Here is a 13,795-nt window from a genome sequence, read left to right as displayed (position 1 = left end):
AGTCTCCCGGCATCTATCCCGAGATAGTCCTCGAGATCGCAAGATGCCCGTGGCGGAAGACACCGTTCTATCGCATGATTCAGCTAACGGATCTGGCGACGCGAGTTTTCCCTCATGGGAATCCGTGATCTGGTCCTCGTAGAAATGCTCCAGGGCGTGACGTGGGGTTTTGCAGCAGGCCCGGCAGCCGCACGAGGCGCGCGAGGGACTGAAGAGATGTGCTTTTAGAGGGGAGGGAGATCGAGGGAGCCAGAAGATATGCCCGCGGGAGATGTTTCACGCGGCGATGTCAGCGAGAGATGAAGTGGCCGCTGACACAAGATGAATCGAAGATGGATGATGACTTGCAGAGGAGATCCGACTGCTGCCAGCAATCCACAAGAGAACCCTTATGGAGTCCAGCGCGAATGAAACCTGGCAGGGCAGCCGGTGCCGGGCTAGGTCGAAGCCGATGGCCTCTGGGCCCGAAGCACCAGCTAACAGGCTGGCGGCGGGATGCACGCCGTGACTCGAATCGGCCTGATGCAGTTCCCCTTTGCAACTCTGGGCCAGCGGGGCGGCAGAGATCGCAGACGAGTGGAAGACGGTGACTCGTTGGGCTGTGGCTGGTGCGACCAACACGACGGAGATGTATGTCGCTGTACGGGGAGGGGACCGTTGCGGGGTGCTCCCTTACACCGCTGGAACGCGAGGAGACGATGGCAGCAGAGCTGTCAAGCCGAAGGACGCCGACGAAAAAGCACTCAGCAGCAGCTGAACAGCCGGTGAGATGTCCTCATAGGCCGGGCTTCTCTTCTGGAAAGGCGAAGAGGCGGGCGTCGAGGAGCGCAGATCGCTGGGCGGTCGAGCTTCCGGTCACAGATCGCCTGCCACGTCGTTGGACGGCATGGGGACGACGCCAACGCCGCGAATGATCGATGCGCGTTCTGGTGATGCGCTGGCACTGCATGTGTTTTTTTTTTCCCCTCTAGACTCTCCCCATCCGTGATTTGCCCGCCGCCCCCATTCCGAACTGCATGGCTATGTTGTGAGTAATACTCGTCGACACCCTGCAGCAGGCCGTCAGCGCTATCGTTGCTTGAACGATGCGCCCAAGCGGCCAGCCCAGCTGAGGGCGTTCCCTCTCGAAACATCGTCAAAACCGTTTTGCTCTGCATGCGCCGTGCTCCGTAAACCGGGAGGCGATCCTCCGTGCCATGACTCTGTATCTGGCTATGTATGTCACTGTGTGCAAGGTATACCTGCTGGCACGTGTCCAGCCAAAGCGTCTCCGTCAGGCACTGATGGGGTTCGCGGTACGGAGTACTCCGTATGGAGTACCTTATTAGCCTTAGGTAGGTAGATACGCTCGACTGATGTGGCAAGGAGAACACTATTGAAAATTTTTGTGCCTGGCTATCCTCCAGTACGTGTTAGTCCAGCGCTCAGTGCATGAATCACAGCTTCCAACTCCGCCAGCCAGTTACCGCCAGAAACAACACAGAGTAAGGGACTGACGATTTTCGGGTGACAACCAAACAATAGCCATTATCTCAGCTGCTTGGTTTGGTAGTTGCCTGGGCAATTAGCCACTTGGGTTGTTGAGGACGGCGCCCAAACACATCGCACGCGTTGGGTTCGATCCAGTCGCGTTTCGCCAAACCAGTGCGATTTACAACCTCGACACTCGGCTTGCAGGCTGTGTAAAAGCTGTACTTCCATGTCGGGCTTGCCTCGTCTGCCAGATCAGGAGAGACTTGTACTGTTTGAGAGCTTCCATCATGTTTTCTTGGACGTCTCTGCAACTGCAATGGTAGACTTGATTGGTGTTCCTTGTTGCCACAGAGAGCTTACCTCAGTAGCTGAGCTTCCACTGTGTCCAGCTAGCTGGTGTTTGCTATGCAGAGCAGATCTCACGATGGTCACTCAGTATCCAAACCAGGCGGTGCGTCGAAGAGTGCTGTGTACGGACGATTGGCCGGTAAAGGTTGCCGCGCTCCTGCCATTTGCATCATTTTTCAGCTACGCTCTCCCGAATTCCCAGCTCAAAGGGATCACAGCTTGCTGCGAATCGTCATCTACCTGCGATTTTTGTCGGTCACTAAAAGATCTAGTGTATGCTCGACACTGCAGATAAGCAATACAGTATGTATGTACATACATACCGTACTACCTCCGGCTGCATTGTCCAGCACCGCCATATAAGCAGGCAGCGATGATAGACCATCGGCTGTAGCATCTAGGCAGAACATTAATAAAAACAATGACACTGCATAGATTTAGTCTCTCAAAGGGCTCTGGGGGCCAAAATCAGCGGGGAAATTATCTTCTCTCAGTGGACAGTGAACACGGTCCGGAGTGCAGTACAACATAACCTATTGGATACCCCTGTCTACCTACATACGCCCCTTCGCTGCTTCGCATATTAAGCTTGATGGTCTTGTTCCTGGACTCTGCAGGCAGAAAAAAAACCAGATAATCCGACTGGTTCCGCATGATGATTTCTATATATGTCCTCTCTTGATTGGTAAGTGATGTCCGTTATTCAAACATCTCATGTTCGATATCTACGGAGTACTTGATACGACGTGCATATTTAAAAATAATATTGTTTAGCGGTGATCTAATCCTGTGCCTCTTCTGGGGGATCAAGTATAAGTAAACAGCAAAAAGAACTCTGAGTAGTCATGATGCTAAGCAAGTATCCGGGGTTTACTCCTTTCTTTATAGTCCCAAAATATGAAGTCACATTATTTATTTATATGCATATTGCTAGTCCCTTTCGCTGGATAAATATAAAACAAAAGATAGCCCTCTCACTATCTTAGACGTTATGCTTAGTCAAACAAGAACCCACTGTGTAGTTAATAAGCACCTAATATACTTAGATACCTCCTAGGAGGTAGGTACCTCGAGTATCTAAAAGTCACCAAATCCAGCACAGCATGGCACAGCATAAGAATAATTTCCCTCCCGAATTACTATTCATGTGTACCGCGGAGGAAATGTTAGTTTGAAAGTATAAGTAAGTACCTACCTAGCTTATGTTACCTAGTGAACCGTTCTCTCCGAGGTTCTGGGCCCTGTATGTACTGCACGGAGTAGTACCCCTCCTCCACGAGACCCACCACACGCCTATTTGGGGTTTCAATTCCGGTTCCAGTTCCCAGCACCCCCTTTCTCGCGGTCCTTCATCAGTTGATAAATACTGTATACACACAATAACATCTCTTAAGCCCGGCATACACTATATATACACACTTAATTAATCACTAAACAAGCCTCATTTTCTGAATGAACAAATAGTCCATTCCCATTCCTTCCTTCCTTCCATCCACCAAGCCAAGCCAAGAAAGACCCAAAAAAAAGAAACAAATCCAAAAAGGAACCCCTCCCGAAATCCTACCTAATCCTCTCCTGTCCCATTCGAATCGACCCTTCTCGAGTCGTTTTGTTCTTCCCTCCCATCCCTCCTATTTTTTCATACTCGCATTAACCTTACTATACTAACTACTGTATGTATGTACTGTACATATATCCCGACCTACCTACCTCTCCCACCCGGTTCCCCATGAGGTTCCCCCAGACGGACGATCTCCGATTCGCAGGCCCCAGGGGTTCCAACACGCCTCACTTCCCGCGTAGGTTAAATTTAGATCTCATCGGGTTGTGGGATGGAATGGGATGATCGGTTTCAATCACATCGCGAACGGGAAAAAATAATAATGAATGCAATGCGAATGGTGGGGGGTGGAGAAAAACGGTAGACGGGCTCAAATTGGGAAGCAGAGTCCGAGACAAAAGATACGAACGAGTGGAGCTAGGCTACTCGATAGATAAATTGTGGCGGATAGAGGGGCAGGGCCGAGAAAAAAAAAGCCTGCAGCTTCGGAGATTCAGGAAATGATAGTTGACATTCACTCCCGCATAAATTGAATGGACGCCACTTGTGGCATCTTCATATGGCCCCTAACTCTTCGGTTCCACATCTACACGATCAGGGGGAAGACGTTGGTAAATAGCAGTAACATGAACAAGCCGGAAAAAACAGCCGTGGCAGAAAAACCACAAATAGTTACAATACAAGCCGCCCTCCAAGAGATCAAATCAATCATCAACATCAGCGCCACAACTCCACCGGCTTGCCTAATATGACTCGCTACTAGCGATGCCACACATATCGTTTATCGAACGTTAATACTTCCGATTTATTTGCAGGTCCATTTCTTGTCTGCTTCCTTCTGTCCAACACGGACAGCCACAGCGTTGAGGGTATCTTTCAAAACATCCTTCGAGACTTTGGGGAATCTGTATAGAGCATTAACAGACTATCCACAGTTGGATGAAGACGAGAAACTGTACCGTTTTTTCAAGACCTCAATCAGGCCTGTCTTGGTTAGATCGCTCCCCTCGACGATCTGCTTGAACTCATCAAGCTGCTCCGGGGGAAATGGTCGTTTAGTTTTTGCAAGTGCCTGCATAGCTGTTGCAGTCCCATCTGCATTCAACTTGGAATTACGACCAACCATAAGGGGGGTTTGCGAGGCAGTGCCGTTTTCTTGAGAAGCAAGAGAAGGAGGACCCATTCCGTAAGCGTGCAATGTGGAGCGCCCAGATACATCAGGCGCAAGCGAGGCTTTCGAATTGCCTTGGTCTGATGCTTTCGGTTTCTGCCAGTATGCGGTGGAAAACGGATCAATGGGGAAATTCGCCGTATCTGGATATCAAATTAGACTAAGTTAACAACAGGAGCGTCGGACGGAACGTACCTGATATGACTTCAATCCTGTAGGAGTTGAACTCTGGGTCTATGCCGTTCTCTTGCCAGCGTATTCCACTGCAGACCGGCTCCAGATCCCCTACAATTAATCGTCTCTTCCCATCGGCTTGATTATCATCATCGTCATCTAAGAAACCTTCCATATCTTCGTCATCATCCTCACTGGCTTCCTCTTCCCCTTCGGAATCCAAATCTTCTCCCTCTTCGGGCTCTTCCCACTCTGCTTCAGAGTCGTAATCATAATTTGTATCCGGCAAAGCACGGTGAAATGGGTTTCGCGCAAGTTTTATGGCAGAACTTTCAGGGAGACGTCTGGTGAATGTACCCTGGTAAGGTGGGCGAACGTCCTCACCAAACTTGAGGGTCTTCATTGGTATTTTCTTGAGCATGTCTAATGGGTTGGACTCTTCCTTCTTGGTCTTCCCGCCTGTGGTAAGATCGATAGTGCTGTACGAATTCTGCAGTTTCAGGAGGATTTCCTTCACAGGGACAACGTTCCTTCCCCGGCGACGCCTGTATGGCATCATATGGAAAAGCTCGGAAGGTCGAAATGTAGGGGGGTCCGGCATAGAACTATCACCGGATTTAAGCCACTGGTCAACTTTTTCACGAATGTGCTCAAGTGCCTCCGAATCGCGCTCAAAACGGTGCATTGGCGCAAGTTTCGTGTGAGACTGCACAAAGAACTCTGGGAAATCACGTTCATAGTCCGAGATGACCTTCTGAGCAGACTCATTGCTTGGAACGTTCGCACTAGCGCTGTCGCCTTCAGACGACCCGGCATTTCCAGCATTGCCAGCATTTGAGGACTGTGCGGAAGATGAGGCAGCGGGTTTCGCGAAAAAGGCATTGAGTCTCATTTGCGCCTGAAAATAAATCAGCATTGCGTCTCGAAGACAGCCCACATCCATTTCGACACAAGAAAGCCGAGTAACTTACCCTCTCCTTTTTCAATTTCTCCTCTTCCTTCTTCCTCTTCTCTTCCTCCTTGGCTGCCTTTTCCTCCTCCTTCGCCTTTCTCTTCTCCTCCCTCTTCTTTCGTTCCTCCTCACGCTCTGCCTCCCGCTTCTTCTTCTCTTCCTCCTTGGCGCGTTTCTCCTCTTCCTTCTTGGCCTTCTCCTCTTCCTTCTTGGCCTTCTCCTCAATCTTCTGGCGTTCCTTCGCCTCCTTCTCCAGCCTCTTGGCCTCCTTGCTTGCCGCGGAAAGCTTGCGTTTCTTGTTTGTGGCGGCAGCGGCGTTGCCAGGTGTGGTGGACTGCTGAGGCGTGGATGGTGCGGCTGGTGGGCTCATGTTTGGTGTGGATAGCACCGTCAAGACAGAGCTAACGGGTGTCGTCTCCTTTGCGGCATCTACAGGAGTGGCAGTCACATTATCTGGGGCTGCGGATATCGTTGGACCATCTGCAATGGTGCCTGACTGGTTGGTATCCGGAGTCTCTGTAGAGGGTTTCAGCTCCCCGTCACTGGGCTTCTGGGTCTTCTTGAGCTCCGCTGGGCCATCATCGATCTCCTGAAACGAACGCTTCCGTGATCCGGTCGGGGATGTCGACAATGACTGTGAAAGGGAAGGAATCGCAGGACTGGTCTCCACTGTGACATCCATACTTGATCGCCAATAGTGAACTCTTAATAACCAAAGGCGTCAAGTACCAGATGGAAGTGCGTACGGGACTGTTCAGATCATTACTTAAGCAAACACTGAGAATGAGAGGTCAAAGAAAGAGCTGAAAGGCAGCAGTGGGGGGAAGAACAAAGGGGGGACCCATCAAACTGGATAACAATGTGGTGGGAAAGAGAGCACACCTTTTGTGAGAACAATGGGATGCGTTGTGGATGGCAGGGCGGGTGGAGGTCCAACGCATCTCCAGTGGTGGCAGTTGCAGCTCCGGACGCGTTAATTGAAGTTTCGCGCCTCGCGTTCTGGCTTCATTGGCCCGTGCGCTCCGCAACAGTTACATAAGCCATGGTCTTAACTTAGTTAACGTACAACATGACTATCTATACAATTCCTGGAACGTAGAATGCTGTTTTGTACAATCTGGTATTATTATCATTATGTTTCTGCTTGAGAAACTAAGTAGATACTCTAATATGGTGTTCTGTGTGGGATACCACGCCGCATGCTCAGCAATGCCAATGCAATGTATACAAGAAGTACCACAGAAAATGTAACGAGACCAACGCAGCCTTCCCAGTGGGACAATAAAGACAAGTGAAAATACCATTGATGCACAGAAAGATAAGAATGATGGGCAATATTGGTGCTGAGAAGGAAATTCAAATGTCTGCATCGCAATGATATCCACCACGGCCCCACCAGAGACCAATTGTAACAGTTATTTGGTATAGAGTAGATTGACCCGACGCTTGCGAGGTTGGCCGGATCCGAAGGAACTGCTGAGAGCTCTGTCTGGTCCAATGCAGCCATTCTGCCTCGCAGGCACTGGGGCCAAAAATACCTTTCCTCAATAGAAAGGAGACCCTGCGGATTCGAGCGGCGATACATCAAATCCAATCGCACTCCGCTGGACCATTTTTGGTCGATTAGTGTCTTCATCAAACATCACATATGCCCAAGGAAAGATAAGTCCTCAGAGCCCAATTTGTCGCGCCACAGCTAATCCGTATCCGGGTTCGCGACAAATAGTCTCACGCCGCTCATAGTCATCGATCGATCATCCACGCTGCCTCTCCGTTTCAGTTCATCCGCCTTCTTCGCTTTTTGTGCGGCAGCAACGGCGGCGCTTGGTGCTGCCATCTCACCCACACTGCCAAAACTATCCTCATTGTCAACGTCTTTACTGCCGCTGGCAGTGGCACCATCTTTTGAGTATTCGTTCTTGTCATCTTTGGCATCTCTAGGAACAGAAGTCTCCGATGCCTCCGGGATATCATTTCTTTCGTTCGGCGGCGTATTACCGAATTGTCCTTGCTGCGGTCGTTGATACCCGCTGGGGTAGCGATGGTTACTCCCCAAAGAGCTGCGATTACTGCCGGTCCGACGGTAAAGTCCGTTGTTGACATGGTCATCCTCATCGCCATCACCTACCTCGTTCGCGCTCAATCGTACCGGGACATTGGCCCCGACAAACGCTGAGGGTGATAAATCCGTCATGCCCTTTCCTCCATGCTTGATTTTACCGCTGCCAAGCGTACCTGTCCGTCCAGCGCCAGCGCTTCCAAGGAGTTCCATGTATGCTCTCTTCTTGGCCTGCTGTTTCTGAGCCACTAGGCGAGGATCTTCAGCTTGGGCGTGGTCACACCACACCGTGGCCTTCTGTCTCCTCATCAACGCCACATAGCCCAACTGCGCGCTACCAGAGCGCGACGACAAGCTTCGGTGGATATCGGAGGAAGCGCTGGACATGGTGTGAGTCGGGATGTTGCCACCTGTCGAGCTGGTGGAGGTCGTGGCACTTGATAGACGTCTCGAAGGTGGGTAATTTCCAGGAGCTGCGAGTGTGGGATGCGGTGCGGGGTGACTATGATGTTGAGGGGCGTTTATGTACGGAAGGACGGAGGAAGATGTTGTTCGAGTGCGACTGTGAGAAAAGGACGGGCCGGCCGGATTTGGGGCAAGATGCTGAAGAGGAGGTCCATCAAAGGCCTGGTATGATAATCCAGAATTCCGCGCGCCGATCGGTTTCCGCTGAGGTACCTGATGTGTTGGTAGTCGATAGTCGGCCATACTGTTGATTTGGAGCTGCACTCCAGCCATGTACTGTACTAACCAGCTACCTCGATTGTCGTAAATGAAGGTAGTTTTGCGAATGTTGTGGAGAGAGCCTGCCGCGCTATTGGCAGTCTGGTGGTGAATCGAGCTGCCACTACGTAGTACCGATTCTGGTAGGTGGTATTGGATCGTGAAGACAGTTCGATTGGAGTTTTCACGGTGCGATAAAATTGGGGCTTTGTCTAGGAGACAAAAGCCTATCCGTTGGCTCCTGACAGGTCTCGCAGAGACCTTGGATATAGAGGATCCGTCGTGGTTCTCACTTCGGGGGGACTCGAGTGCACTGTGACAAGGTGCGATCCCGCGTCTCACAGGGGTCACGGCCTGTTGTCACTGTTTCCACAAACTGTGAGACAGGCGCCGCAGCGACGGTAAAAGAGGCGCGCGCCACGGATAGGAGAAAAAGAAAGGTATGAAAGGAACAAGGAGAGATGGAGAGACAATGGCGGGGGAAAAAGTGAGGGAACCTTCAAGGCCTCTACGAGGAGACGGAAGGCTCTGGGGCCTCTCTTTTCATAGAGCGGAGCTGGAGTTCCCCCGGTCAAGGGCGGCTGAGCGACCAGGCTAACGAGACGATCCGGCGTGTCCGTAACGTGCTGACGGTACCGGTACCGAGGATCATACCGTACGATACGATACATGCGAGATCCAAGCAGATCCGCCCCTCGATGAACTGCCGTCCAAAAAACTTGAAACAACGATAAGTCCACTTGATAGGCAAAGATGACCGCAGGCTAGCCAAAAAATTCACTCAGTAGTAAAAAAAGTAGTAAAAAAAAAAAAGGAAAGAAAGAAAACACAGCAGTATTTTCAAAGAAAACACAGCAGTATTTTCTTTCCCGCACTTCATCCTGACGTTACTCTGGTAATAATCCATATTCCTGCAGTAAAGGCTGCAGCTGAGCTGTCTCCTACAATGTGTCACGCCCTGGCCTCGCGAAGTGGGATCACTGGGTCGCGGCCACGAGGGGAAACGAGGGGTGATGCCTGCCAGGAGTAGCATAATAGGCGGACATGGCGCTAATGAGGCGCATCAACCTCATCGTGGCGCACTGTAGCTCGAATCCACTGTTGAATAGTACCCGTTGTAAAGTACCAACTGTTCTCTATAAACCATAAAGTTTATAAAGTTTCCTGTCGTGCGTTTTCTCTCGGCAAAATGGTGTGTTGAATATTCATCACTACGGTGTTGACCATCCGCTCTGCGGTCGCTACCTCTAGTTGTCATGACGTTGGGAGCGCAGGCCGGTAATCCTAAAAAGGGAAAATACGCAGTAGGTACTGTGTACAGCAGATTGTCTGCATGCGGCAATGGTCAGTCGACTCGCAGCACCCACACAAAGCCTCAGGCATCGCAACGCTTTGCGTCGCCTTGGTAAATGGCGCTCTGGTTGTTTTCTCCACCTTCAACGGTGGACTCATTCTAGGATAATAGGGCTTGGACCGTGGCGCAGTGGCAGGCCTCGACCTAAGGGACACAGTGGATGGCTGCAGCTGCCATTGTCCATATTTCGGAATATGCGTGATTATGGACTGGTCCTTAATCTGCCAGCTCTTGATAATAATCAGGGCCATAGTCCCACTCCAGATGTGGAGGAGATATCGGATTCTCGGCGAGTATGGGCCAGCGGAGAGGGGAAAAAGGATGGTCGGTGGGCCTATGACGAGGTGCGACCGGGAAGAACTGGAACAGCATCGATTTCCAGCATTCTCTGGGTCAGTGTTCAGCGTCAGGGAATTGTGTTTCTGGAGAACCAATATCCTGTTGTCGGCTAAACAGCAAATAATGTAGTCGGGAACATGTTGGGGTCGATAAAAGTTCAAGAACCAGCCGGCCCTACCGTACACTACGGCGCTGGGTTAAGTTTTACTGTACAGGTTTGTTACGGTACCTGACAGCTACGGCTCTTACGGACGCCCGGTCCCGCGGCGTTCTGTGACGTCGATGCTCCGCGGAACGTCTCTAACAGAAGAAAGAACTGGAAGAAAGAACATTGACCCATTATTCGCATTCATTACTCTTTTTGGTTTTAAGGACCGACATTCTACTCTCTTCCCTTGGTTCCTGAACTTCGCCGACTGTATCTGTCTCAGCGCGCCGTCCATCAAGTGACGTTATTAATAGCCTTCGACGGGCACATGTTACATCCCGTTGCAACATTGTCCAACCACATATTGTGGACGCTAAGCGCCTTGCTTACATAGACAGATCTCGATGTTACCCGGCCCTTTCTGATGCTCGCGTTGCAGCGCCCCCGATGTCAGGCTGGTCAGAAAAGGAAACTCCGCGGTGTAACTGACCATATCAACGTCGTCATTCGCTGCTCCTTGCATTTGTCTCTGTAGTCAGATGATTATAATCAGCTCTCTGCCAGAATGCCTGATGACCTCCAAAACATGTTGACAGAAACAGCCACAGATCGAAACTTTTTAGTTCATGGAGTCGAGTATGTACATGTACCTGCAAGAGCTTAGCCAGGAACGGGAACAAAAAATCCCGGATTACAAGCATGGCACGAGCTCAAGTACCAACTCGGTTGGATGTTGAAAGGGAATAATGACACAGAAAATTGGAGCTTCGGCTAGACATTTTTACTGTTCATACCGTCATTACAGATCTTCTCAGAATACCTTAACACTTGTCATCTCGCAGACTCTTAATCTTACTGTGGAACCCGTAACAAGTGACGAATACAGCTTCATACCAAGTCATCAAAGCTACAGGCGCAATCACTCATGCTCCCCACAGAAACGGATCTCCCAGGAGCTCTGCCGCTGTGGCCCGCTCCTCCGGTATCCACCTTAACATTCTTCGTGCGAAACGAAGAAACTTCAATCGCTCCTCACCGTGAAGAGAGACCACAGTGCTCTCAAGGGACAGGTTATGAGGAACGAGATTAGGGGCCAGAAACTGGCCTGTCAGCATGCGCATCAGTCAGACAACAGATCCTATTACCACTGAGAAGGGACATGTAGCATTCGAGAACCTACCGTTCTCACGGAAATATCTCTTTGCACGCTTGGAGCGTTCCAGCAGTGCACGCGGGGGTGGACCCAGGACGGCGATCATCTCTGCCACATGGCAGAGTTCCGAGTACCTACCGGTTCTGGGGTCTCTTCCCCAGAACAGCATCCGGTTCTCCAACATGTTCCACAGCTGGGGTGAGAGAGATGATCAGCACTACACAATGACAAGGGGAAAAAAGCAACAGTGTGGCACTACCGTCACTCCAAGGTTGAATATATCAACAGAATAGCTCCAGGGTGCTCTGAGGATGGCCTCGGGGGCCTTAAAACGGTTTGCCTGGCCGAGCGGCTGCCTTGGGTGAACGCTGTCTGCCCAGAAACACAGACCGAAGTCAGCGATTTGCAGCTGCTTTGGGGGGCCCAGGAGGGTTCCGAAGTCGTTGTTAGACTTGTAGATAGTCCGGTATGGTGTGTGTTTCGTTGGCGGTGGATTCTGGAGCGCCTTTTCAATATGGTCTAGAAGGACCTGGTCGTTCTCGAAACCGACGAGGATGTTGTCCGGCTTGATATCTGGAGACCGGTCAGTTTTCCCCTGTCTCTAAAAGCAGGACTCTGAGCATAGAGGTACGTACCGGTATGGATTAACCTACCCTTGGTGTGGATGTAGTCCACACCTTCCAGAAGCAGCTTCACCAGGCGTTTGAAGATCGGGATTGGAAATTTGTTGTCGTCCCAGTGTTTTTGGAAGAGCCATAGTGGTTCTCGCATTGGTTCGAATACAAGGCAGACGTGACGCCCCTCAGGACTTCTAATAGTGAAGTCGTCGAGCAATTTCGTGATATACCTGTATCCTCTATGTTTTGGATTGGCTTCAGCAAGATACCGGAGAGCCACTTTCTCCTGTTCAGCGGACAGGATGTTGATAAAGCCAGTGTTAGCCACCTTTACTGTCACAAACTGGTCCTTTTTCCAGGGCAACCTAGCACGCTTTGTCAGCACTTTCTGCATCCTGCACGACGCCTATGGACAGATGCACATACTTCTTCTTGTCTCTCGCCAGCCACACTGTCGAAGAAGTACCATATCCTAGCTTCAGGATAATCTCATAACGTTTCCCCAGAACCTGGCCAATCTCCACGGGATAATATTGCCGGGGATTATAGTGTGGAGTGTGTTCCTCTTCAAGCGGATACTCTTTTGGGTATTCTAGGGGCATGGATTTGCTTGTTGATGGTTTCAGAGCCTCCGCCTTAAGCTTCATCCACAGCTTGAAGTGCGCAGAAGCAGGCATGTTGCTGGAGGCAATAATCGGGCCCAAGAGTCAGCTGAACCAATGGATCTTTCGAATCAGATCGCAATAAGACCAAAACGATAATATCAAAATGTGAAGGAACGATACTGTGATCTACCAACGGGTTATTGGTATCCGGTACTCTGGGTACAACAGCTGGATTGTTCCTGGAAGCAAGTTGTCTTGGATTTGATAGGAGAAAGTGAGTTCAAACTGGAAGTCCCAGAAGGTGTGCAAACGAACGGCTCCCAGAAACAAAGATCCAAGAAAGGAAGCTCTGCGAGAGAAAGTGATTCGAAAAAGGAGAAAGATCAAGAAACGAGTCCTTGATATATCAACCGGGGCTCTCGACTTTCGATTGCGAGATATATCCAGAGCGCTCAGCTGAAATCGGTCCTTGGGTACAGTAGCAGTTGAAGCCGGTGTCGAAAATTCTAAGGAGATCCGAGGACAGATAGGGAAAAGCAAGATGTCGTCTCGACAAAAGAGACAGAGAGAGCAAAAAAAAGAAGAAAAAGCTCAAGCAGGACAATCCTGACTTCAGTCAGACTCTGTTCTCTCCTTCTATCATGTCACCGCCACCGCCTGGAATCTCTTTGAAGCTGATGCAGACACAGGGATAAAGAAGTCCAAGGAATAGAGAAGGAGAAGAGATATCCGCTCTGCTCAGAGAAGACGGGAAGATGACGAAAAGCAGATTAGATCGTCCTGCTCACTACCTGGAATCACTTCAAAACCCAAGCAGCTATTTGGCCTGAATGAACGAGAAAAGAGACGTATGCGCAGAGAAAGATAGGGAAGATGAAAGACAGATAACGCAGCTTTTTATCTTCACTGCTTGATCGCGCCGCTATCTGACAGAGTATCTCAGGACAAGCTGAAGGAATTGGGTCAAAACAGAGAATCTTTGAACATACAGCTGTGCAAATAAAGAGCTCTGAATGAAGGAACAGAGACATCAAGACAATAAAGAAGAACAAAGATGAAATGCAATGTTTAGTCTTCACTGTCTGGTCGCGTCGACGCGTTCTGGTGTTGATCCGTGA

At 50.2% G+C, this 13,795-nt stretch overlaps 4 protein-coding genes across 4 annotated transcripts; all 4 read right to left on the bottom strand.

The window, feature by feature from the left end:
* Nucleotides 1-4,187: 4,187 nt before the first annotated feature.
* VTN00DRAFT_6331 (uncharacterized protein) lies at nucleotides 4,188-6,361 on the bottom strand (the record flags this gene model as incomplete). Its single annotated transcript, XM_069432956.1, has 4 exons — nucleotides 4,188-4,287; nucleotides 4,342-4,696; nucleotides 4,749-5,625; nucleotides 5,699-6,361. The coding sequence occupies 4 exons, from the start codon at nucleotides 6,359-6,361 to the stop codon at nucleotides 4,188-4,190; spliced, it is 1,995 nt and encodes a 664-aa protein (XP_069288763.1).
* Nucleotides 6,362-6,844: 483 nt separating this feature from the next.
* On the bottom strand, nucleotides 6,845-7,186 carry VTN00DRAFT_6330 (uncharacterized protein; the record flags this gene model as incomplete). The annotated part of the gene is made up of 1 exon (XM_069432955.1): nucleotides 6,845-7,186. One exon carries the CDS (start codon nucleotides 7,184-7,186, stop codon nucleotides 6,845-6,847), a length of 342 nt encoding a protein of 113 aa, XP_069288762.1.
* Nucleotides 7,187-7,375: 189 nt separating this feature from the next.
* On the bottom strand, nucleotides 7,376-8,446 carry VTN00DRAFT_6329 (uncharacterized protein; the record flags this gene model as incomplete). The annotated part of the gene is made up of 1 exon (XM_069432953.1): nucleotides 7,376-8,446. One exon carries the CDS (start codon nucleotides 8,444-8,446, stop codon nucleotides 7,376-7,378), a length of 1,071 nt encoding a protein of 356 aa, XP_069288761.1.
* Nucleotides 8,447-11,225: 2,779 nt separating this feature from the next.
* Nucleotides 11,226-12,749, bottom strand: VTN00DRAFT_6328 (uncharacterized protein; the record flags this gene model as incomplete). Its single annotated transcript, XM_069432952.1, has 5 exons — nucleotides 11,226-11,407; nucleotides 11,483-11,648; nucleotides 11,715-12,028; nucleotides 12,091-12,437; nucleotides 12,499-12,749. 5 exons carry the CDS (start codon nucleotides 12,747-12,749, stop codon nucleotides 11,226-11,228), a joined length of 1,260 nt encoding a protein of 419 aa, XP_069288760.1.
* Between the last annotated feature and the right edge of the window lie 1,046 nt (nucleotides 12,750-13,795).

The sequence above is a fragment of the Thermoascus crustaceus genome (genome assembly GCF_041956765.1).
Source record: "Thermoascus crustaceus strain CBS 181.67 unplaced genomic scaffold VTN00scaffold_3, whole genome shotgun sequence".
In the NCBI taxonomy this organism is placed as follows: domain Eukaryota; kingdom Fungi; phylum Ascomycota; class Eurotiomycetes; order Eurotiales; family Thermoascaceae; genus Thermoascus; species Thermoascus crustaceus.
This window is presented reverse-complemented; position numbering and strand designations above follow the sequence as displayed.